This window comes from Callorhinchus milii, unplaced genomic scaffold, assembly GCF_018977255.1.
Source record: "Callorhinchus milii isolate IMCB2004 unplaced genomic scaffold, IMCB_Cmil_1.0 Scaffold2, whole genome shotgun sequence".
NCBI lineage: Eukaryota > Metazoa > Chordata > Chondrichthyes > Chimaeriformes > Callorhinchidae > Callorhinchus > Callorhinchus milii.
Genome location: NW_024704743.1, coordinates 49,876,121 through 49,900,798, shown reverse-complemented (window position 1 = coordinate 49,900,798; position 24,678 = coordinate 49,876,121). Strand labels below are relative to the sequence as shown.

The 24,678-nt window shown below is 41.2% G+C and overlaps 1 protein-coding gene across 3 annotated transcripts in view; it reads left to right on the top strand.

Moving 5' to 3' along the window:
* Nucleotides 1-213: 213 nt before the first annotated feature.
* Nucleotides 214-24,678, top strand: part of LOC103183192 (adenylate cyclase type 2) — a 147,102-nt gene continuing 122,637 nt past the window's right edge. For all 3 annotated transcript variants that reach the window (XM_042332070.1, XM_007900530.2, XM_007900529.2), the window contains exons 1-2: nt 214-535; nt 9,190-9,387. In XM_042332070.1, coding sequence (XP_042188004.1) covers nt 338-535; nt 9,190-9,387 — 396 coding nt within the window. In that variant the 5' untranslated portion in view covers nt 214-337. The remainder of the gene's footprint in view (nt 536-9,189; nt 9,388-24,678) is intronic.

Here is a 24,678-nt window from a genome sequence, read left to right as displayed (position 1 = left end):
ATAAGTCCTCCCCCCTCCTTTTCAGGCATAAGAGGTATTCAGCTGGAAAAAGAAGGACTTTGCACAAGATAGGAAGCTTCCATCGACTGAAAACCACTTGCTATTGATGCAGTCTGCTGCTTAATATGAACGGGAGAAGTAGCTGTTTGGAATGATGCATTTCAGTTGAAATGAGTGCCCCCTCTGTTCTGCACACTGCTCCAGCTGCAGCCTGCATCGAGTTCATCACAGCTCAACATGTTGCTTCTGCCATGCAGTTTAAGCGGGCTTCTTCAGCTGCATTTCACTGAATGCCTACCAGTTAACTAAGAGGTGAGAGCCACGGCTGCTGATTCCTATGTGGCGAGACGCAATGAGGAGAAGACGCTATTTGCTTAATAGAACTGATGAAGCCCCTGTCAAACAGAAGTCACCCGACTGGCTGTATGAGTCCTATTACTGCATGAGCCAACAGCACCCATTGATCATATTTCTGCTGCTGATTGTGATAGGAACCTGCTTGGCACTGCTGGCTGTCTTCTTGGCTTCAGGGCTGGTAAGATCATTTCTGTCTCCTCAGTATCAGAGTTATTTACAAAGTCGTTAAAATTTCATTTTTTAGGAACTAAATACAACGGGGTCTAACTCGCGGTGCTTCTTAATAGATTTCTTATTAAGAAATGTTTTCATTATCGATTGTCTAAATCTTCCATGGTGCCGAAGAATGTATTCAATAATGTTTTGGAAATTCAATAATACTCTCCTCAATACCTTCTGTGGTTTAGGCATTTGATTTTTGCCCATCACTTGTTAGAAACAGCACAAATTAGAGCCAACAATTGATATAATTTTAATATACATTATTAAAATCTACATGATCTCCTTTCCGTATTTAAAAATATATGTATCACATCACCTACATGCATTTTTGTTGCTTAATGCATTATAATTTATATAAAACTGGCAGTGAGATTTGTAGTATACTATAATTCAAAAGTGAAAGTGATAAAACACCAGGAGTAAAATGCCTTACAGGATTTTGATGCCATTTATAGATTTTTAGTGTATTGCAGTGTCAGGGTTATGTTCCTGCCAGGGCGAGGGATGGTGAAGGGAGGTAAACAGGGTCTCCTTGGAACTGAACTGTCTCCCAGGTGACATGTTTGGCAACAGAATGGTGAATCTAGCCAGACCTCTGTGGCGGTCTTGGTAGTCCAATTCCTGAGCCAAGTGGGTACACAGTATTCCAGGGCACTGCTGACGGCAGCACAGCCAGTCTGGCTCATCAGAAAGACTTGGAAAGGCAGAGCAGTCACGGGGGCAAGGAATCCTCCCACTCAGCTCCTGTTAACCCTGCAAGCCAAAGCCCTAACGGGTAGGGTGGTATTAGCTGGACAAGCAGTGGGAAAGTCTGCCAGATAGCGATATCAATGGAAGCATACAGTTTTAACAACAACAACAAATTACATTTGTAAAGCGCCTTTTACGTTGGGAGGATGTTCCAAGGCACCTGATATGGAAAGGATAAGTGGCAGAGGAATGTGTAAGATGAGAAAGAGTAGGGTGAGGATTGACAAGGAGGGTGGGACTGTGGATGAGAGAGGAGAGGTTTCCCCCCGAGGTTTGGATCCGGTGGGCCTTGCGGCGGACATGGGGATGGGGCAGTCAGGGTGGCTGTTGCTGGACATCCAATGGCGAGTTCTAAATATCTCTGGAATTTCCACATGTAGGTGGAATAGATGGAAATCTCAGTTTGTTTTGGATACTCTTAAGCCTAGTGATGTGTTTCCATATGTGTCACACACCCCGCTGACCAAAAAAACACAATAAAACAGTGTCAGTGTTTCAGTGTTAGTGGTTGTGCTTGTGTTTCAGTGTTGGTGTTTTTGTTGGCAGTGTCAGTGTTTATGTTGCAATGTCAGTGTTTGTGTTTCAGTGCCTGTGTTTGTGTTTCAGTGCTTGTGTTGTAGAGTCAGTATTAGTGTTTGTGTGTCAGTGTTTGTGTTTCAGTGTCGGTGTTTGTGTTTCAGTGTTGGTGTTTGTTTTTTCAGTGTTGGTGTTTGTGTTTCAGTGTCAGTCTCACACTGAAGTCAATCAACGATGGAAAATACAATAAATGTAAAGATGTAAAATCCAGAGCATTTGTACAATGGTTGAATATTGAGCAGAGGAGCTGATCTTTGAGATATTGCTGATGGAGCACGCATCAGAATGGTTGATAGAATAAATAAGGAGAAACTGTTGCCACTGGTGGAGGACACAGATTTAAGATAATTGGCACAAACACTAGAGGGGTGATGAGGAGAATTTCTTTTACGCAGCAAGTTATTACAATCTGAAATGCATTGTCTGAAAGGGTGGTGGAAGCAGATTCGATAATAGAATTCAAAAGAGAATTGAATGAATCCTTGAATAGAAGAAAATTGCAAGGTTATGGGGAAAGAGCGAAAGAGTGGTATTAATTGGATAGTTCTTTTAAAGAGCAGGCACAGGCAAGATGAGCCAAATGGCCTCCTTCTGTGCTGTAGGATTCTATGATTCTATGAACAAATATTTTCTGCTGCTCCTTGAATTGCGGATTTTTTTCTGGTCAGCTAGGTGTCTGACACACGTAGAACCCCACCCTCCACCATGCTTAAGAGTATCCAAGCGAAACTAATGAAAGTTCCAGTTATGTATGGAAATTGTTCTTTAACACTACACTGTATGGGAAAGAACAGGCATGTTAAATATGAGAACATTTTCCATGACAAGTGGTATGTATATTATGGTGTTCAAAGCATGGTGCTTAAAGATCTATATCCTGACTGGACATTTTAGGCCACAGATGGAGGAGTTTGGCTGATGTGCTAGAGTCTTTTGCTATTTTCTGAAGGCATAGAATGAGAAAGGGAGTGAAAAAACGTGTATTGCGTCAGGAATCCTCAAAAACATATGCACGACTTGTTCATCTCACAGAGATGTTGAGTGAAAGTTGGCAAACTTAGCTGAATAAATGCCCCAGATGTATCTCTATTCTGTGCAGCCAATTCCTCCAGGTGCAATAGCCCAGAAGTGACTGTGGTGCTGCACTGCTGGTAAAGAAATGTATCAGTTACATATTTAAATAGTAAACAAACACACTAGCTGCTGCCACAGACATCATTTTAACACCGCAAAACATATGTCTATAATTAGTACTAGCAGTGTAAATGGGTACAAAAATAGACTCTGTGTTCTGCACTTTGGAGACACATTTTTATTTTGCTACTGAACACAGAGCAGCTTTCATCATCAACAACAAATTAATTTGTGTCATCAGTGAAAAACAACAACTGTAATAGATCTCAGTCTAGTTTGGATGTACTTAAGCATGTGATGGGTGTTGGCATGTGTCATACACCTGGCTGAGCAAAGAAATCCATTATATTATCAAAACCTTTCAGTAATGCTTAACACTTTTACAATCTACAGTCCCATCAGCTATCCAAGAAGTAAAGTTGGAAGATGGTTTTGCAATTCACTCTTCCCCCATTTACTGTGGGGCGAAACCTTTTAGAAATGGAAAGTACAATACAATTTATACTTATATAGTGCCTTTTACATCACAATGACGTCTCAAAGCGCTTAAAAGCAAAGGCATGCTGATACAGTAAACCCCTGGCTTACTGGACTCTAAGTATCTGGAATTCGAATTTAACCGGACCGGATCCGAAACCCCAATTTTTTAAACTGAAACCCCCGGCTCGGAGTCAGGCTTTGCCACTGTTAAGCCTCTGAGATGCTACCCTACCTGGAGGGCGCTATACAAGTCCAAGTTGTTATTATTGTGCGTCAATGCCAATGAGCAGAATTTACCATCTTTCCTGGTCTTCACAGTGGCCACAGTGACAATGTTATCGTGATTTACTGGCATTTTTCAAAAAGCAAATAAAAGCCGGTATTGGCATTATAATTAGACTGAGTTGGAAATTCTAGCTTGCAGGACCGGATCTCCCCCCACTCCCTCTGCCCCCACCCCCCCACTCATTACTCCGGCTAACCAAGATTTGAGCATAGTGTTGTTCAGCTGTCAGACAACACCAGAGCAGGTGAACTTAGATGTGAATTAAAAGAGAACAGTTGTCATGATAAAGCGAGAATATAACAAATATAGTGAGAAACGATAATAGTTTATTCTGTTTACACGTCCTGTGGGGCATCTTATTTTTCCATTGAAACTTATTTTTCCATCCACTAAATTTCAATGGAAAAAGGTAGTGGTTGAAAGCCACCATCGTAGTTACATCCTAACATAACCATTTGGTTGATTTCCTCAGCACCACTGCAGCAATTCTGATGCAACTCTAATTGTGAATCGAAAAGTCCTTGCATAACTTGACGTATTGTGTCACATTTTTAATTTCAGGTCAAAAAATGGAACACTTGATTACAGATTTAATGTGTCACACTGAATCATTTATGAAATGTCACATTTTTCACCTATTATTTTGTTCTTATCATCTCTCCAATGGTGGAGTGGCATCCTTATGCCTTCCTTCATTTCAATTCAACAACAACAACAACTTGGATTCATATAGCTCCCTCCACGACGGACGGCGTCTCAGAGTGCTTCACAGTAAAGGATCCCTGGACCGAGCCAGGGGAAGGGGGAAGAAGGTGACCAAGGGCGCGGTCGAAAAGAAAGGTCTTCAGCAGGGACCTGAAAATAGGAAGAGAGGGGACGAGGCGAAGGGAGTGAGGAAGGGAATTCCAGAGCCTTGGGGCATAGTGGCTGAAGGCACGGCTGCTGAGGGTGGAGCAGAGGACTCGGGACAAGGAGGAGGCCAGACCTGGAGGAACAAAGGCAACGGGTACTGTTTTGAGGAGAGAGGAGGTCAGAGAGGTAGGGGGGTGCAGAGGAGTGGAGGGATTTGAATACAAAGGTGAGGATCCTGAAATTGATCCTCTCTGGGATAGGCAGCCAGTGCAGTCTGGCAAGGACTGGGTGATCGGAGAGTGGAGTTTGGTGCGGGTGAGCATGCAGGCGACAGAGTTTTGTATGATTTAGATTTTATGGATGGTAGTGGATGGGAGACTGGCGAGGAGGGCGTTAGAATAGTTCAGCCAAGAGGTGACAAAGGCATGGACTAGAGTTTCAGCGGCTTTAGGAGAGAGGTATTGGCAGAGACGGGTGATGCGTTGGAGATGGAAGAAGGCGGTGCTGGTGAGGGACCGGATGTTGGGCAGGAAGGATATGGGAGGTCGAACCTAACGCCTAGGTTGCGTACGGGTTCGGAGAGTTTTAGGGGGCGGTCGGGTAGGTGGAGGAGGTGAGAGCCGTGAGATTTTAGACGTTGACGAGAGCCAAAGAGTATGACTTCCGTCTTGTCAACGAAGGAAATTTGCGATCATCCAACCCCTGAGATCTGACAGGTAGGCTGACAGAACATCAGGGGACTGGGGGTCGCAAAGAGAGGTGGAAAAATAGAGTTGGGTGTCGTCCGCGTACATGTAGAAATGTACCCCATGTCTGCGGATGACACCCCCAAGAGGGAGCATATAGATCAGAAAGAGGAGGGGACCAAGGATGGATCCTTGGGATACCCCGCAGGTAACTGGGTGAGATTGGGAGGAGAAGCCGTTTGTGTAGATGTACTGCTGGCGGTTTGTGAGGTAGGACTTGAACCAGGTGAGTGCGGTCCCACTGAGGTGGATGACGGAGGAGAGGTGGTGGAGGAGGATGGCATGATCGACTGTGTCGAACGCGGCGGAGAGGTCCAGGAGGAGAAGGAGGCAGAGGGAGCCCTGGTCACAGATAGAGAGGTTGATGACATCAGCCAGCAGTGAAAGGGAGCTGGGTGACCAGCAAGTTGGAGGGGGTCGAGGCAGCAGGTGGTGGGTTTCATGGAGGTGATGGTGGGTGAGAGGGAGGAGGGAGAGATGGGGAGGAAGGAATGTAGGATGGATGATGGGGAGGGTGAGGATGACAGAGAGGGGGTGGTGGTGGGAGACAAGAGGCAGGTGGATGAGGCTGCCTGGGGGATGTTGTGTATTTTAGATGAAAAGAAGTCCATGACCTCCTTGCACTTGGGATTTGATATGAAGATTGAGGAGGCCTGAGGAGGGGCATAGAGGAGGTAGTGGGTGGTGGAAAAAAGGATTTTAGGGTTGTGTTTAGCCTCCAAAATGATGTTGGAGTAGAAGACCTTGTTCACTATGCTGAGGTCAGAAATGTCAAGGCCGTGGGTGATTACGAGGTCAAGGGCATGACCATGGCTGTGGGTGGTGAATCTATATGAAGTGTGAGGTTTAGGGAGGCGAGGAGGGCAGTGAAGTTGGCAGAAGTAGTGCAGGGGGAGTTTAGGTTGATGTTGAAATTGCCCATTATGAGCAGGTGCTTGGAGCAGAGGGACAGGGAAGAGAAGAGAGTAGAGATGTCTGTGTGGAGGGAGCCGGAGGGTTTAGGGGGGCGGTAGACAAGGAGGATTTTCAATGGGAGAGAGCGGTGGAAGAGGGTGAGGTGCTCGAAGGAGGGGAAGCAGCCAGAGGAGTAGAGGGTAAGACCAAGGGAGGCTTTGGAGATGAAGGTCACCCCGCTGCCACATTGGTTTGGACGGGGGGTGTGGTGGAAGGTGTAGCCTGGAGGGGAGGCTTCCACTAGAGGGACGGGGTCATTGGGGGAGAGCCAGGTTTCGGTGAGCCCAAGAATGTCAAGGTGCTCGTCCAGGATGAGGTCGTGGATGGTGAGGGCTTTGTTTGAGAGGGAACAGACATTTTCGAGGGAAATGTGGATGGGTTTGCAGGAGGGAGGAGAGGGAGGAGAGAGTGATGCAGAGAGGATTTTGGGGTGTACAGGAGTGATGGTTGTGGAGAGTGGTGTGAGTGGAGAGTTGGGGAGGGTACGTGTGAGGGAGGGGGAAGTTGGATTTGCTTTAAAGAAGTGGTTTGAGCGGAGGGAGTGAACGATTGGACATGTGGGGTTGCTGCTCTGGGACAGCCAGTGCCGGGAGCCACGATGGGCCCGGCGGAGGATGCCCAGGCTGGAGCAGAGGGAAGTGGTGATGGGGTCGAGGAGAGAGAGAAGGCGGGGACGGCGGTGGGAGAGAAGGACAGAGGGGGAGTATCGGATAGAGAGGGGTGGGAGGAGAGGCATTTAGAGTGGAGGGGGAGGCTCGGGTCGGGGCAGCAGCCAAAATGCACACACGGACCGGGAGCGAGCAATCAGCGGGCGGCATCAGCCCTCAGGCTCAGCCTCCCAGGCCATGACCGGGATGGCGGTGGCAGTGGCCAGGCCATTGTTGTTGTTGTTGCTGGGTTTTTTTCACGCTGACGTCACTTAGTGAATGGTGCCCGCCCGACTCCCTCACTTACCTCAGCTCCTGACTCCGCTCCCGACTGAGTGGCTCCTCACCTGGCTGTGCTTTATACATGCAACTAGACCTCGGCTCCGCCCGCGCTCTCCTGACTCCGCTCCCGTCTCACCACCATGTCCAGCAGTGGAGTTAGTAGTGGGGGGAAAGGGTTTCAAACGCTCCGGGACGCTAACCCGCGTGAAGAGCGCTATAGAAATGCAAGTTATTATTGTTGTTGTTTATACTTTGCAATTCCAAATTGCAGCAGTCAGGAGTTGACTTGTTTTTGGTCAGCCAGGCATCTGATACATGTGAAACGTATCCAAACCAAACTAAGAGTTCCATATATCCCACTTACACAGGGAAATTCCAGAGCTCTGTCAGGAGTTGAGGAGGGTCTGTTACTGTGAACAAACTCATACTTAGTTACTTTTCATATAAAGTCACAACATTTTACATTAAATGCTATGAAGTGATTTGAAACATCCTTGCCATATAAAAGATGCTGTATCAAATGCAAGGATTATTATTCTTATAATAGCATGCATCAGCTTAGTTCAATTGGTGGTACTTTTTCCTGTAGGTCCGAAGGTTGTGGTTGAAAGCCACCATCAGAACTTGAGAACACAGTTTAGGCTGCATTACCAGTGATGCTGTCAGTCAGATGTAATATTAGACTGAAATTCTATCTACTCAATTGTTATTCAAGTAGATGCTGTCAAATAGAGAAGGGAGGTTCTCCTGGTATCTTGGTCGACAATCTTCCTTTCTCTTTGTTTCAATGTTTAAAAATTCTTTTGAAATTGGCTGTATTAAAGCCATCAGATCAATCCAATTTGGAAAGTACCTTTTGGTATTGGTTGAGGAGCAGCGCCTCAAATGGAACGAGCAGTAAACAGCAGCAAACTTGGCTTTTTATTAAACAAAAAGCTCAGAGTAGCATGTATCCCTCTAAGCAACAGTGAACCAGAAGTGCACTGAACAGAAGAGCATTCCAATGTGTCTTTACTGTGACACCCAGAAGTCTGTTTTATAATAATAATAATCCTTGCATTTGATACAGAACTTTATCATATTGTCCAGATGCCTCAAATCACTTCATAGGATATTAGGGACTGTTTTTTTGAAGGTGTATGCAATAGCCAATTTGCACACAGCAATGAAGTGGATGATCAGTTTTATCTGGGGCATGATCTGGGGGGGTGATAAAAAATATCTATTAGAGCTTTAGCTTGCAGGGTTAACAGGATCTGAGTGAAAAGAATCCCTGACACTAGTTTGCTGTGAGTTGGCATGATTTATTTCCAGTTACCAGAAGAAATGCCCTTTCAAACAAACTTGGATTCCTTTTGAAGAAATGTCATTAAAGAAACTGCAAATTGCACAGCATAGGGTAAGGGATAGATTGGTTACAGTAAGGGATAGACTGGTAACTGGGTGCACAGAGAGTTCAATCCTCAAAAGGTGATTTCAGAAATAAGCAGCATTCCCTACAGAGCTTAAAGATAATCATAGATAGACAGGGAGATATTTGGAATTGAAGCGTCATCAATGTTTAAGTTCCTTGTGAATGGAATAACCAGTAGTGTTCATTTTACAACAGGGCAATAAATGTAATGAGGTTATTTTATGTCATTATGCACATATTTGAAATTCATTGCTATAAATAGAGGGAACCAATGAAGTCGTGGGCGCAATCAGCTTCAGTCAGTTTAATCTAGCATCTGATATAATAAATGGTGCTCTGCGCCCTCCAAGCTCCTAAAAGCAGACACTAATTCTGTGTTATCAGATGCTTTTGACATAAAATTGATGAGAGGAGTGTTATACAAATAAATCTTTCTGGAGATATTGTGGTGATGCACTTATAAAGCTTTTCATTTCTATCTGTCCCCAGGATATTGAAGACCATGTGGCCTTCCTAATAACTGTTCCAACAGCTCTGGCTATATTCTTTGCAATATTTATTCTGGTCTGTGTGGAGTCACTGTTCAGAAAACTACTACACGTGTTTTCCCTGGTAGTGTGGGCGTGCCTGGTTGCCATGGGTTACCTCTTCATGTGTTTCGGTGGAATCATTTCTCCGTGGGACCAGGTAAGAGTTCTGTAACAAATAAACAAAATGTTGGTGTTTTGCTGCCAAAACTGATTGCAATGCTACAATAAAAGTTTTTTTTTCCCCCCACAATGTTCAGGCCAAATAAAAACACTTTGCTACACAGAGTTACCTCGAGTCATACAGCAATGAAACAGACCATTTGATCAACTAGTTTGTGCCGGCGTTTATATTCCACATGAAGTCCTGCCGCTCTTCATCCCCTCTCCCAAACTCCTCTATTCCCTTCTACCTCATTTATTCATCACATTCTCGAATAAATACACTGATGCTCATAATTTTTTTAAAAATTGTAGAACCCTAAACTTTTCTCCCCAGACGACATGATTGTCACCTCCAAGACCCCGAAAGAACATCCATTGGCACCCCAAGTGAGCCCCTCCTGGTACCCCAAGTGGGTCCTCTACTGGAAAACCTGCAATGGTGGCAACGGTAGAGGGCAGCCATCTCGGTAAAGGCAGCATGCACAATGCATGGTGGGGGCAGGAGGGAGACAGTGGTTATTTTGGTAAAACTGTGACCTGCAATGGTGGTGCGAGCGGGGCGGCCATATTGGTAAAGGCAGCGCACACAGTGATGGGGGGGAAGGGAGAGATAGGCATGCATGAATCCTGGTATGATCACTGTAAATAAAAAGGCAAAAAAAATCTTTTCACTAGCAACTTGCAAGACAATACAAAAATGGCCAAGTGGGTATCCCAAGGCTCAATTGCTGCTATTAAGGTGGGGTGTGTGGTTAGCTGACCAGTTTCAGTCCTTCTCCAACGCTGTTCTTGGGACAGCTCCTAGAAAGCAGGCAAATGTACTCTTGTGACCACTTATCCTCGATGTCAGGTCTTTCTTAATAGTTGACATTGTGGATTTAGAAAAATGGGGAATCAAACTCTCTGCTAGCACTCATGTTATCACTTGATCTGTGTCCCGGTGTCCAGTACCACAGTGCTCCTGCTTGTTTGTATTTATTTTGTGGATGGATCTAGAATACATTCACAGACACCAGACACCCAGTGTAGAAACTGTAACTTTATACCATCACTGAGGAAACTTTCTACCCCTAGGGATTGATTTGCATTGTGTGCAGATCAGAATGATTTATCAATTTCTGACAACTACCTGGGTTAAATCAACTTACTTGGACTATGCTTCGTGCTGCCTGCTGGAAAGAGTGAGGGTCACAGCTGACTGCAGGTTGCCTCTCCCTACATAGGTGTGAACCCACTGCAATCTATGACACTATTGCATGCACAACGGTAAATTGGCTACAGATCAGAGCTTCTTATTAATCTGTTTCAGTACAGCCAGCTTGAAATCCCTCACATTTGTCACACTTACTGCAATGCTTGAAAAATCTGGTACTTTTAGGAACTCGCTACTGAAAGGCATTATTGATCGATAGTTGTACATGTTTCCACTTTGGCTTGTTGTGCGCACAATAACAGAGCATTGCCACTGAATCTCTGGCTTTCTGATCGGGAGTTCTATTATTGAAGTATCGCATAACAGCAAACGGAGCTTTCCAATCAAATAATTGATATGCAATATACAACAATAATAATAATAATCCTTGCATTTGATATAGCGCTTTTCACGTCTTCTAGACGTCCAAAAGCGCTTCACAGAATGTACTATAAGGTGAATTGACTGTATATTTGTGGGCGAACGCGGCAGCCAATTGGGCACAGCAATGTCTCACAAAGTTATGGATTGAAAATGACCAATTTTATTATTGTTTTGTTTTTTTGGAGGGATTATTATTAGGCGTGTGGAGTAAGGAAACTTGCCCAAGGTTTCGCCCTGCCTGGAATTGAACTCGGGTCTCTCACTTGCAAAGCGAGTGCTCTAACCACTGAGCTACAGGACTCCACGTCAATGACTTCAGGTCAAGTGTGAGGATCATATATTTTCAGTATTTTAGCCCATGTCAACAGAATCTATTCTTATACTAACAGCTACATAGATCCATAGGGATTTTTTTTATTTTAGTTTAGTGTGTTCCTGTTTAAGGGAGAGGTAGAAATTTTTGGATCAGTGGAATTTAGTCCAGGAATCTATAAAAGGATTAAGTGTAATTAGAATGTAATTACAGCGTCATTCCATCATACCATCATAATATTTATTATTTAGACTATTATTTCAGACTCTGTATGATGGAATGACGCTTATTCAGCTGTCACCTTCTTTTGGCCTTGTCCCTCCCTCCCCTTGTTTAAGACATGACATCTTCGACCTTGCTTGTAATCATCTTTCCCCTCCATAAACCCCATGAATCCCACCCTCAGCTCGGGTACCCAGCAAGCACAATGAAGCACTTTGAAACATCTTCCCAAATGTGAAAGGCAGGCAGCATGTGAATGTAAATTGTCACTTAATTTTCCTTTAGGCATATTTATATAGTATCCTTCACACGGGGTAGTGTCTCAGAGCAGTTTAACCGTCCGTCTTTCCATTCCATGGATACACCTGCAAACAAGGGGAATGTACACGAAACATGCTGAATCCTCTCCAGGAAATGTCAGAGCCCAGGTAATATCACATGACTGATAAAGAGATTATGCTGCTGCCCAGTTTCTGTCTCTCACCTGTCATCGATAGGTCAGCATGCTCCCCTAAGTCAAGCACTTTTCTGCAATTGTATTGCTTGCAGATTAAATTAGTATCGCTGGTGGCTTCTTTCCAATAATTGGTAGTCAATTCAAGTAATGGCTTTTGGCTAAAATCAATGCGCCAAGACTGCTGGGAAAGCATTGGGACCAAAATAGTGCAGTCAAGCAAAGATCACATCATAACTGCTGCATAGGTTTCCGATTCAGTCATTTATTTCTAGACACTCCTGGGACTTTCTGTTTGATTTGTGGTTGATCATTTTATTATTTATGTGTTTATTGAACTTTGAGTTTAAGTTTTATCTAAAACTTTTCCCTGCGTCAATTGTATATTCCCCTTATGGTTAATTTTTCTACCTACTAGAGCCTACAGTATTATATTGCTTGCATTATATGGTTAGGATATTGGTAGGGTGGGCGGTGGGGGTAGGCAGGGATTCAGGTTGATGTATGCTCTCCTTTGATGACTACTCCTTTGTGTTCACTTGCCCAACTCCTTGACCTCTTGTGCTCTTTTGAACTGCTGTAGTGAATGTGCTACATTTAAAAAATCGCAATGATTTTAAGTCACGGCATTGATTTCAGGAAACATGAATTATACGTTTGCTCTTATCGTACTATTCATGCCTCTGGGTGTTGCTACATAAGAAGTCACCTGCTATGTGAGCTGGGAGGGGAGCGCATGAGAAAATACATTCTAATTACACTTAAACGATTGACCTCAGAAGAAGTGCAAATGTCCAGAAATTAAGACATATGAAAGTGAACACTTCAAGCAATCAGCAGGACGGCTTTTAAGCCCGGCTTATACAACTGGAACTGGAGTGAATTCACTTTTAGCTGTATCGTCATGCGGAGCGGGGAAGATTGATTTATTTTCCTGCTCCTAATACCAGTGGGTGCAGCTGAGGAGAGTTCTGATTTCAGCTGCTAGATTTCGAAAGTTATTAAAGAGCCTGACATGCAACCGGCACTTTAAAAACATTCCAAAATGATCCCTTAAAAGACCTTGGCCCAATTATTACAAAGCACCCTGTAAGCATTGTTTCTGACCAGAGTCACATCATTTGGCAGCCACTGCATTTATTCTGCAGATGGTCACAAGGAAATCTCCTCTGCCGCATTCCAGTGCCATTCACTTTTGTATTGTGTTGCTCAACTCCAATGTATAATATGCTGTCATAATACCTGATCTGTCTAAAACTTGTATTTAAAATGAATAGAGCACGAGAGTGCTATTCGTGTTATAGTGGGTTCTGCCCAGGTTTTGTCCACACCCACACTATCATGTAGGAATTCGTCTCTCGTCCAGTATGCTTTTGAAGCAGTTTCCATGGATTTAGGTGAAGTACTTCTGATTACCAGGAATCGCGATTTGCGATTTGTAGACATTATTAAAAAAGAAACTGCCATTCTTTAGACACCATCCTATGTTGCTCAGGTGGCCTTGATACATGTATTGTGGAATCCTGTAGCTCAGTGGTTAGTGCGCAATTTAGATTCCAAATATCTGACTTTCCAAACCATCGGGCTCAGCCTCAGAGAGAAACCATAGCATTGAAACCAGCTGACAGGAGCTGATTAAAGTGTAGAAAGTTACAGCAATTCCAAGATTTCATGCTGAACTGGCAGTCAGACAGAACAGCAAAAATCTTGGATTCAAAACTACTGGTGGAGAGATATTGATCGGCTTAATTGATGTGTAAATGGCTGATAGCTTTGTTGGTAGCATGTAAATGAGGAATAGGAGGGACAGAAGATAGAGACCTTGATTGTGCCGCAGATGAACACGCACGGAGGGATCAGTGTAGAAGCCATTGAGTACAAAGAAGACATTGAATCAATTAGCAATGGCGTGTAGTTGTTGGTGACTTTGGTCGGGGCTGTCTCACTGTTGTGGGAGGTTGGAATGCCGAACTTAGTGATTTGAGCAAAGATGTTGAGAGAGAATAATGTATAGTTGGGTGGCAGCAACGCATTCTTAAAACTTGGCAAGGCAAGGAGTAAAAGGTTAGAGATACAGTGGTAGTGAAAATGGGGAAAATGAAAGTACTCGGGGCAGGCATTTTAAGAAAGAGAATAATGTGAGCTTTGGAAAAGGGAAGAACAGTTTGGGCAAAAGCAGTTCTTGAGCAGATTGTCTTCTAATGTCTGGAATGTCTTCCATCCTCCACACCCTCCCCCACATCTAATCAAATATGTACATTGACTTGTTCCTGCACATCTGGCTTTCCAGAGTACTGCTGTTCAGAACTACAAATTCTCTGTAAGCCCGTGAACTCTTTTCCTCAAAGTTCAATGTTTGCTCATACTGATATTCATACTGTGATCAAAGAAACTGGTCATTTCATAATCTTCTGTTTTCAGAATATTAATATACTATTAGCGGGAAATTTTATTTATTTATAGTTTCAAATGGTGCTTTAATAGACGGACAGATTAAAGCATGCCTATTGCAATCTCCTTACTTTACATTTCCACAATATTTATGGAAGTACAATACTATAACATCATTCACAACAGACATCTCCTTTTTTTGGAGATTCAGTGCCCAATATACAGCAAATAGATTGCGCTATTACACATCCAACTTCTGCAAATAGCAGGCAAACAGAAAACTTTGAAACTCTGGATCACATGCCCATCAATAATAATAATAAATAATAGTTGCATTTGATATAGCATCTTTCAATTTGGAAATATATCTCAAAGCTCAAGGAATTTACTGTAAAGTGTGGTGATTGAGGGAATGGAAGGAATAATTGAGGGAATGGAATGACTGTACTATGAGGAGCATCTAAGTAAAAGTGGTCATGTTCATACTGGAAAAGAGAAGATTGAGAGGCGACATGATTTGCTGTCTTTAAGATTCTAAAGGGGCAAAACAATATAGATCATGACAGGCTGTTTCAACTTGTCCAGAATAGTAAAACCAGAGGAGATGCCCTGCGATTGAAGGGGGGTAAACTCAGAACGATCTACACAAACACTGTTTCAGTGAGAAATAGTGAACCTGCGGAACAGGCTCCCTGGGGAGAAGCAGGAAGTGTTGATTCTGTCAAACACTGATTAGATTGTTTTATTTTAGGAAATAACATTATGGGATATAGTACATAGGTAGTTTGGAACATATGTGCATGTGACCGCCAGGAAGGTGGAAGGCCTTGGTCTTTTCTTGTCTAGCATTTCTTATGTTCTTATGTAGTGACTGTATATTTAATAGGCAATGCAGCAGCCAGTTTTCACACAGCAATGTCCCACAAATGGCTATGAAGTGAATAACCAATTTTATCTGGGGGATTGTTGGCTAGGACACCAGGGGGAATTCCCTTCTCTTTTCAAAGACCTCAGATTAATGTCTCATTCAAAGTCCCAACATAGCTTGAACTCATAACTTTCTGACTCTGAGGCACAAAGTGCTAGGCTGACACCAAGTAAAAAACTAGAATCCTGAGATGCAACCCAACTTCCATGACTCAAGAGGTGGGGCAACTGTCATCTCACTTCAGTTAGGACCATGTGAGTGCTGTATTGACTGTATATTTCGCCTACAAAAAATATGCAGTCAATTCATTTTGCAGTATATTCTGTGAAATGCTTTGATACATCTCGAAGACGTGATAAGGCGCTATATCAAATGCAAGGATTATGATTATTATATTTATTATAGCTGCTGTTGGTTTATTCTAATATGTACACTTCATCCTCCAGGTCTTTAGCATTAATTGATTCTTCCTGTTGATCCACTGGTGTGTGCTTGCAAAGTACACAATCACTGCACGTTGCAGTGTATCCTGTGAAGCACTTTGAAAGGCAGATGCCAAATATTATTATTACTGTATGTCTTGGCAACACAGAATTTATGTTGTGTTGTGACTGGTTAAAACCATACACCCCCAAAATTGTTATATAAACAAACCTTTTTTTAATTAATTTTTTATTTATTAATTTTTTTAATTAAAATAATTTTTGATTAAAAAAAGGGTAGATTGTGGAAAGGCCTGTGGATGTTTTTCTGGTAACCTGTAATTTGGAATAGGTTAAATATTTCTCAGCATTAGTGTCGATTCATGAGATCTTTTGTTCCAGCAGGCTGTCGCTGGTCCTGATTTGATCTTTGAACATTTTAACTTTTTTTGAACACTTTTGAACTTTCATTTGAACACTGAATAGTATATGTATATGTATGTATAAGTGTCTACTTCATTCTGAATAGTATATGTATAAGTGTCTACTTCATTCTGAATAGTATATGTATAATGTCTACTTTTGTTTCTGTTGAGAGGCAACCCAGAGGCAAATGGCATTGCATACATTTTATCTGATTGACAGATACATAATTTAAGCAAGGGCACCTTAGTTTCTGTGTCTAGCTCAGCCCTATGATACCAATTTAAATGAAAATTCTGTCGTTGATAATCATTTAGGGCTTAGCAGAAGGGCAATGATGCCCAGCTCCTCAGGGAGAGTTGTGCACAAGTATGCCCTCAAGCAACTCTCTACAATATTCATCTAATGTGATAATCATCTCCACTATTCAACCCTGGCCTGAAGTCCTCCACAGTCACCTGAATCTTTACCTATCCTAAAGCCATCAGCACTAAATAAATAATAAATAAACCAATACTAAATAAATAATAAATATATTAAGTATCTGTTTTATGTGTAGGCAATGTGGCAGCCAATTTGCACACAGAAATATCCTACAAACAATCGTTAAAAAAATCTATATTTTTTTATCTAGAAGATTATTGAACAAGTAACCGGGAGAAACACCTTTCTCATTTTGTGGATCTTTTATGCATACCTGAACAGGGAAATGGGACCTCGGATTAATATCTCATTTGAAGGTCAGCAACTGTTCCTGAACAAGTATTGATCTAGTTGATTTTCAAATAAGTTAATGAACACATAATCAACAGCACTGACATGATAGGTCAAATGTCCGTCTTCTGAGCTGTACATATTTTAAATTTCTAACATTTATTGAGCAATGTGAATGGCTCCATTGGAGTACTCATTGAGTAGCTGAGTCACCCAGACCCAGGTTTAATTCATGGTATGTGCTGGGTTAGCTGATCTCAACTGAGGCAAGCCTTGCTGTTTTAGCTGGTTAAACTCCAACAGCACTCCATCGCACACTCTAGGCTCTTACCAACCTGCACTTAATATTCTTTGGAATGAGGTAACCTAGGTGCATGGCTTAGCAAATATTTAAGTTGAATGAAGTCTCTTCACAGTTGTATATGGCCGGCAGTTGGTAATATCTGTAATTTCTTGTTAGGTCATTGTGATAAATTTATTCCAGAGCTGAGAAAAAAATAAAATGTATTGTGACATCCTCTTTCTAAAATATATGTTTTTGCTGAATGATGAGTAATAATTATTTAACTGGAGGAACTGACTTGATATGTGAGGGAGCTAAATGTGCAGTAGTGTAATATCACAATGAACAAAGCACCACTGGATATCTCTACTGATATTAATTCAGCTCATTCCACAGTGTCGGTGTGAGAGATGAAAGGAAGAGACTGCCTGAAGCAAAAAAGGGAAAAAAGTACTTTGTACAGTAGAGGCATAATGAAGGAATTCTTTGTTGCTGTCTTTGTAGTGAATTCATATTTATACCCATTTATTTCTTCCACCTTCTCAATCTGTGATACTCGTTGGCGATCTGTCCCCTGACACTACTTCTCTGTAGTCAGCTGCTAAAGGCGCTCTGAAGTGAGTTAGTGACAGGTCCTCTGATCTTGATCTTCCTTGTGGGAAGTGTCTGGCCTCGTATTCAGAACTCCCCTGGTAAAGCAGTTCAAAATCAAGAGCTCGGTGCAGGGAACCGTGGGCACAGATTCTATTCCACAGACATTCTCTGCTGCAGCACATGAGAGCATTTGTGCAAATAGCCTTTGATGAGGACACTGTTTGCATTTGCAGCCCTTCACAAACTGTGATTAGTAAGAGCTCATTTAGGACAGAACCTTAATTTCCACTGCCATTAGAAATCATTATGTGGCACTAAGGGAAGAGAAAAGAATTTAGCATTTAGTTAGTTGGCTGGTACTTCTTCAGCTTTATTCACAATGGTTTACTTTATAACAATTACATATTACACTCCGGCAACACAAATCTCCAGTAATATGTGCTGTGGTTTGATCTGGAGAAATTAAATATTATTTTTCTTGAATGATGTACAGTAATAAAATACACAGTCAATCCACTTTACATTAGATCCTGTGAAGCACTTTGAGATATTTCAACAATGTGATAAGGCACTATATCAAATACAAGCATTATTAATTTATTAATAGGCTCATTCTCTGACTTTTATTGTTCAAGCAGAATTTTACAAAACACGCAAGCAGGAAACATATATTTTAAAAGTCATTGTGAACTACGATAGTTATTTTCTACTACTTAAACAAAGGTTTTTTTAAAAAATGATAGAATTGAACATCTTGAAATTAGAATATGAAAAAGCAGATTATTTAAACTCTGCAATGTTTTAGTGGCATCAACAGTGCAAAATCATTTATTTATTGCAAGTTTGAGCTGATAATATTTTCTGTAGACTTTGACAGTTATGTGATTTCTGACATAGTGGAATAGTACCAGAAATTATTTTCTAATAATATGAATTATAAAAAAAGAATAAAAATATATTGAAATGGCTTAAATGTACTTGAATGCTTTTAAGCAATGACAAGGCAGAACAAGAGGACACAGGTTCAGGATTGTGAGGTGCAAATGTAGGACAAACACCAGGAAGCATTTCTTTACTTTGAGGATAATAAAAGTTGAAACAGGTTATAAGGAAGAATGGCTGCGGCCAGGAACCTACGCTCATTTAAGAAACACCTTGATGCTGTAATGGGAAAATTATAGAGTTGATAGTATTGGAAGGATGAAATCAAATGTAATGAAGGGACTTGTTTATCAGGACATGGAATACTCTACCAAAAACAGTGGTTGAAGCAGAATTCGTAAAAGATGGTAAATATATAAGAATTATTATAATCTGCTGGAGTGTAAAGCAGGAAGTTTGATTATGCTTGCCTCTCCACATCAATAAAGGAAATACATTAACAACTAGCTTTTTTATTATTATTACAGAATACAGAGCTGAGTATAACATTTCTTGAGTGGTTGAATGAACTACTTGAAAGCTTTTAGTGGACCATGGGGGATGAGACAACATGATTTATACTCGCTCTGTTTATACTCCAGATGATAATAAGAATAAAAATATAATAATCATTGCATATGATACAGCGCTTTATCTCATCATCTAGATATCTCAAAGGGCTTCACTGGACATACTGTAAAGTGGTATTACTGTGTGTATTTTTGAGGGTGAATACCCACACAAATGTCAGGATGTCAGTGATGTTAATCATCAGGCTCCAGTGCAATTTGTTTGGTCAACTGGGTGTCTGACACATTCTGAAATCCATTACAACGCTTAAGGGTATCTAAAGCAGACTGAAGTGTACCCTCTTTCCCTGAAGAGTTGCATCCTGCTTACCTAATCCTGGAGACTATTAGGCCCAAAATTGGGGTCGTGCTCGAGTGAGTTTAACCAGCTAAAACACATTAAAACTGATCATTGAAAAGCTTAAACGCGCTGTCTGGCAAGCATCCCACTACTTGTATAGTTAGGACCACTCTATCCATTAGGGCTTTGGCTGGCTGCGTTAACGGAAGCTGAGTGGGAAGATTGCTGCCCCTGCCTCTCTAAGTACTGCTGATCAGCCAGGTTGATCTGTCATCAGCAGTAGCCTGGAGTACCTTGGACCTACTTGGCTCAGGAACCAGACTACTGAAACAAAAACAGAAGTTGCTGGGAACACTCAGCAGGTCAGCCAGCATTTATGGAGAAAGGAAAGTGAGTCAACTTTTCAGGTCCACAACCCTTCATCAGAAAGATTTTATATTTTATTCTGACATTACTTTGCCAAGCATGTCACCTTGGAACCATCACAGCTTCAAAGAGATCCTGTTGACCTCCCCTGTAAGGAAGATAGTTCTGCAATTTACACTGGCTTAACCTCCATTTATACTGAACATTGGTGTCAGATCAAAGCCAAATCCATGGGATGCATTGCCTAACATGAGCATGAAAGGAGTATTAGAAGTAAAGCTTTGTGAAGTAACTAGTTATTAAAATATAAATAATATAACATTTTCCTTTTTTCTGGTGAAAATTTGTCCTAAAGCCACAATAAGATAATTCAGTCGTTTGTAATTTATTGTCGGTGAAAACAAAAGACACTGTTCACAAAGTGCCAATTCAATGGAAACAATAGTCTCTTCTCTTAAACTTCTGATTGATCCCAAAATGATTGGTGATGATGTAATGGTTTTTCTCGAGAATAACAGTTAGAAAAAATACTCCGTTATGTTATTCAAGATCATATTCCAATTCTGAGAGCACTTTGTGAAAATCATCCAAACTCCTTGCAATGAAATTTGATTACAGTTAATCTTGTAATTTTTGGCTCAGTCTTGTGTCTGACAGTCTATCACGTAACAAGGCTTTTCAGCAGTCAACATCTGCTGTCAGTGTCTGTGTGCGCTGTCGTCTTGTATTGATAAAACACTCCTTTTTTCTTCCTCGGTAACAGTGACTCAAGCAGGGCTCAGGATATTTTTATTACGGCATTGTTATTCTGTAGCTTTCTGAGCAGCTGTAGTTTAGTTCCCTGCAGGTTTCTTTGATAAACTGACACCTGAGTTTGGTGCGATATAACATTCACAGACTGGCATTAATTGTGTTGATGGTATTACTGCAGCAGGTTTACTGAGACTTATCTGCATTTGATTGGTGAGAAATGGTCTGTCCAGTGAATTTATTGCAAATAAACTTAGATTTTAGAAATTGATATATCATGGGATACATGTCCTTAGCTGCTTGAAAGCATTGTGTTATTTGAAATAAATACAAAAAGGCAAACTATAAACAAAATATTGCTAAGAATACAGAAAACACAACATAAAATAATAGGCAGGAGAGAATATTATGGTTGAAGTGATGGGTTAAATCATGAGAACCTATTGCCAGTATTTTTCTCGTTTGTTGAAATGGGTTGGTATTTAAGTTTTAGCATTGGTACTTCAGAGAAAATGCATTCACCTACACTGGTGTTTCAATCATGTGCCTTGATCTCTTGCTGTTGCTGCTTTCAGTCCCACTCACTGAACAGCAGGACCCTTCCACGAATTAACAGTGAGCAGATGAGTCTGCACTAGCTCTCAGAGCAAGTTGTTCTTTAGTGGAGTCTGTAGTTCAGTGCAAGTATTGAAGTCCTAACTTTGGGTGAAAACTGTGCTGTTCTTGATAATTAGTGGCTGGAACTCTGCCCAAACTTGTTCCAGCCTCTAATTAACAGCAATAATACTTAAGGAACGGTACAGAAAAGGCTAAAGATGTGACCTTAAAATAGGTTTGAGACTGAACACTTTTCCCCCCTACCCTCCTCCACCCACTCGTTTACACAGGCTTTACACATTACACATTTCAAATGATATGGCCAAACCAAGTGTGTGTCACCAGGAGTTAGAGATAAATTCACTCCAAATGTTGTCAATAGTTAAAGACAGATTTGATTTGCACTTTTCAGCTGTATGATATTTATATTTATCCTAGGTGATAATTATCACATCACATTTTCACTCAAGTCTTCATAGACATCGTTCTGAGGTGAAATGCACAATATCAAAGAAAGCATGATGATGATAATTGGAGTCCTTGTAGCTCAGTGGTTAGAGCACTCGCTTTGCAAGCGAGAGACCTGAGTTCAATTCCAGGCAGGGCGAAACCTTGGGCAAGTTTCCTTACTCCACACGCCTAATAATAATCCCTCCAAAACCAAAAACAATAATAAATTGGTCATTTTCAATCTACAACTGTTTGTGGGACATTGCTGTGTGCAAGTGGCTGCCGCGTTCGCCCACAAATATACAGTCAATTCACTTTACAGTGTGTTCTGTGAAGCGCTTTGGGACATCCTCCCGACGTGAAAAGCGCTATATCAAATGCAAGGATTATTATTATTATTAATTGTTATTATTATATTAGCTGTGTGGTAGCTATGATTTTTGCCAAAAAGAGCCTTTTACACCTGAAATTCCAGTCAAAGGATTTGAATTGTTTAAAATTGTATTATTTTTGAATTTCAAGGTGTGTTTAGAAAGATGTGCTTGTGTAGTGTCGGCAATGGTGACAAAAGCCTTAGAATCAGCAGCATTGACGGAATCTCAGTTAGTCATTTCTATGCACCAGATGCAGGGCCCTGCTTGACATGCACAAAGGTTGCTTTGCTGCTTTGGAAAGAACCGAATAATAAAGGATTTCAGGAAACAGATTTTTCAGAGGTTTTGAGGAATTCCTGAGTGACAATCGCTGAATAACAAGGCTCCACAGCAAGTTAGAGATTGAACAGGATGTTAAAGCTTAGAGCATATCAATGGCAGGCTTATTTTATAATTCATATTACTTATATTTACATCTGAGAAACGTGTCTATTCCCATGTGAAAAAACAGCTTCAGCAGATATCTTTAGTCATAACTGCATTACAAATCAAATGGAATCAATTATTAAGGACATTTTCTGTGTAAAATAACCCTTTAAATGACAACAGTAAGCTAGTGAAGCTTGGCAGGACTGGAGTGATGGGCATGCAGGGTTTGGTGTGGGTGAGGATATGGGAGGCAGAGTTTTAGAAATTAAATGAGTTGGGAGTATAATGATGGTGGAGCAAGGGAGACCAGCGAGAAATGCATTAGAAAGGTCCTGGTGTGAGATAACTGTGAGCTTATAATTAGTAAAGAGCAGTCTATATTCATGCTGAGCATTCCTATCCACCCCCACCATACACTGCATCCTGAAAAGATTGATACTTTAGATTATCTTTGCTTTTCCACAAAACTGTTTAGTTTGTGCTAAAATTAAATCATCCGGGATTAAATTCTCTGTGGTTTACAGATTCCCACATGGCAGAATTCACGTGTTTCGATTCAGAATACTCCAGACATGTGCACTGAAAAAGAACTTTATTTTTGGTCAGCTGAGTGTCTGACACATGTGGAATCCCATCACATGCTTAAGAATTTCCAAACCAGAGAATCCCATGCACCCCACTTCATATGAAAACTCTCATGTATTCTCTTCCTGGAGAAGCACATTCTGCTCATCTAATTCTGAAGAGTATTAGGTGCAGGTTGGCAAGAGCCAAGATTTGGGAACCCCAGAGTGTGTGTTGGGTAAAAGTACAGAAGACTTTATTTTTGAAACCAAGACAGAATCCTGGCGATTATAGATTTTTTTAATAAGAAAAAATAATTCTGGAAACGCAGGTGCTTTTCACCGCAGGCGATCCACGCGTTAAATTACATCATTTAGCTTGATGAAATTGATTCATGAGTTCCTGCAAGATTGAAAAATAGCATCTTGATCTGTTCAATAATGATTTTTTTTCAATACACCATAGATGAATGAGAAACATTAGTGGGGATAAAATGGAAATAATAACTTGCAATATATAGCACCTCTTATGGAAAAGAACAACCTAGTGCTTGTCAAGTGTAGCGTTGGACACCGAACAGGGATATAGATATGAAGTTGTTGAACAAAAAGGAAGGAAAGCTATTCCCGTAATGCTACAGCAGCATTGTGATGTGTGTTTCTGGTTATTACATAGTAAGACATAATATTTGGATTTTATGAATGCGTAAAGATGCACTCAAACTCATTTCCTCGGTATTGGGATGGAATAAGGCTGGAAGTGACTGCCTATACAGTCACTACATTTTGCAGTGAAATCCCATGAAGCTCGTTGAGACATCCTTTTGCTGTGAAAGGTGCTGTATCAAATGCAAGGATTATTATATTTGTTATACAACGTTAGTGGAAAGAAAGCACAGGGGCAGCTGAGCTTTAATACAGCAAGCAGTTTAATTGAACATGTGTTTCTAAGTTTTGTTCCGGCCTTTTCCTGGATAAATCTGAGCAAAATATGTGGAAATGGCAGCTTGAGATTCATGTTCCATCATAGCATGCTACAGCCTATTGCAGTATTCTTCAGAGTGACACTCCTGTAAGACCTTCTTCAAAATTGGCCCTTGAGAGAACTTTATTGAGTGACACAGAAATAGGCTATGTCAACAAATCAAACAGTTTCATCTGGAAGAGCCTGAGTAGACCTGATAAAATAAAAGTCAGGGGAATGAACGAGCCTCTAAGCTAGCATTATATTTATGAGTCCACAAATAATCTTTTGCTACTTGTTCAACAGCAGATGTTTCCTAATACAGTACAATTTACATTTATATAGTCTTTCACATTAGGAGTCAATTTTAATCAGGAAAGCTTTGTCTTTAATTGATTTTAATAATAATGATGCTTACATTTAATATGGCACCTTATTACACCGTTGAGACATCTCAAAGTGCTTCACAGAATATACTGTAAAGTGAATTGACTGTGAACGTGGCAGCCAATTTGCACAGCAGTGTCCCACAAACAGTCGTGGACTGAGTAACCAATTTTTTTTGAGGGATTATTACCCCGAAAAGCGATTCTTCAATCAACTAACAACCAGGTTCCTACTTACTGCTAGGTAAACTGAAGCATGTGGGGTAAGGAAACTTGCCTAAGGTTTCGACCGGGGT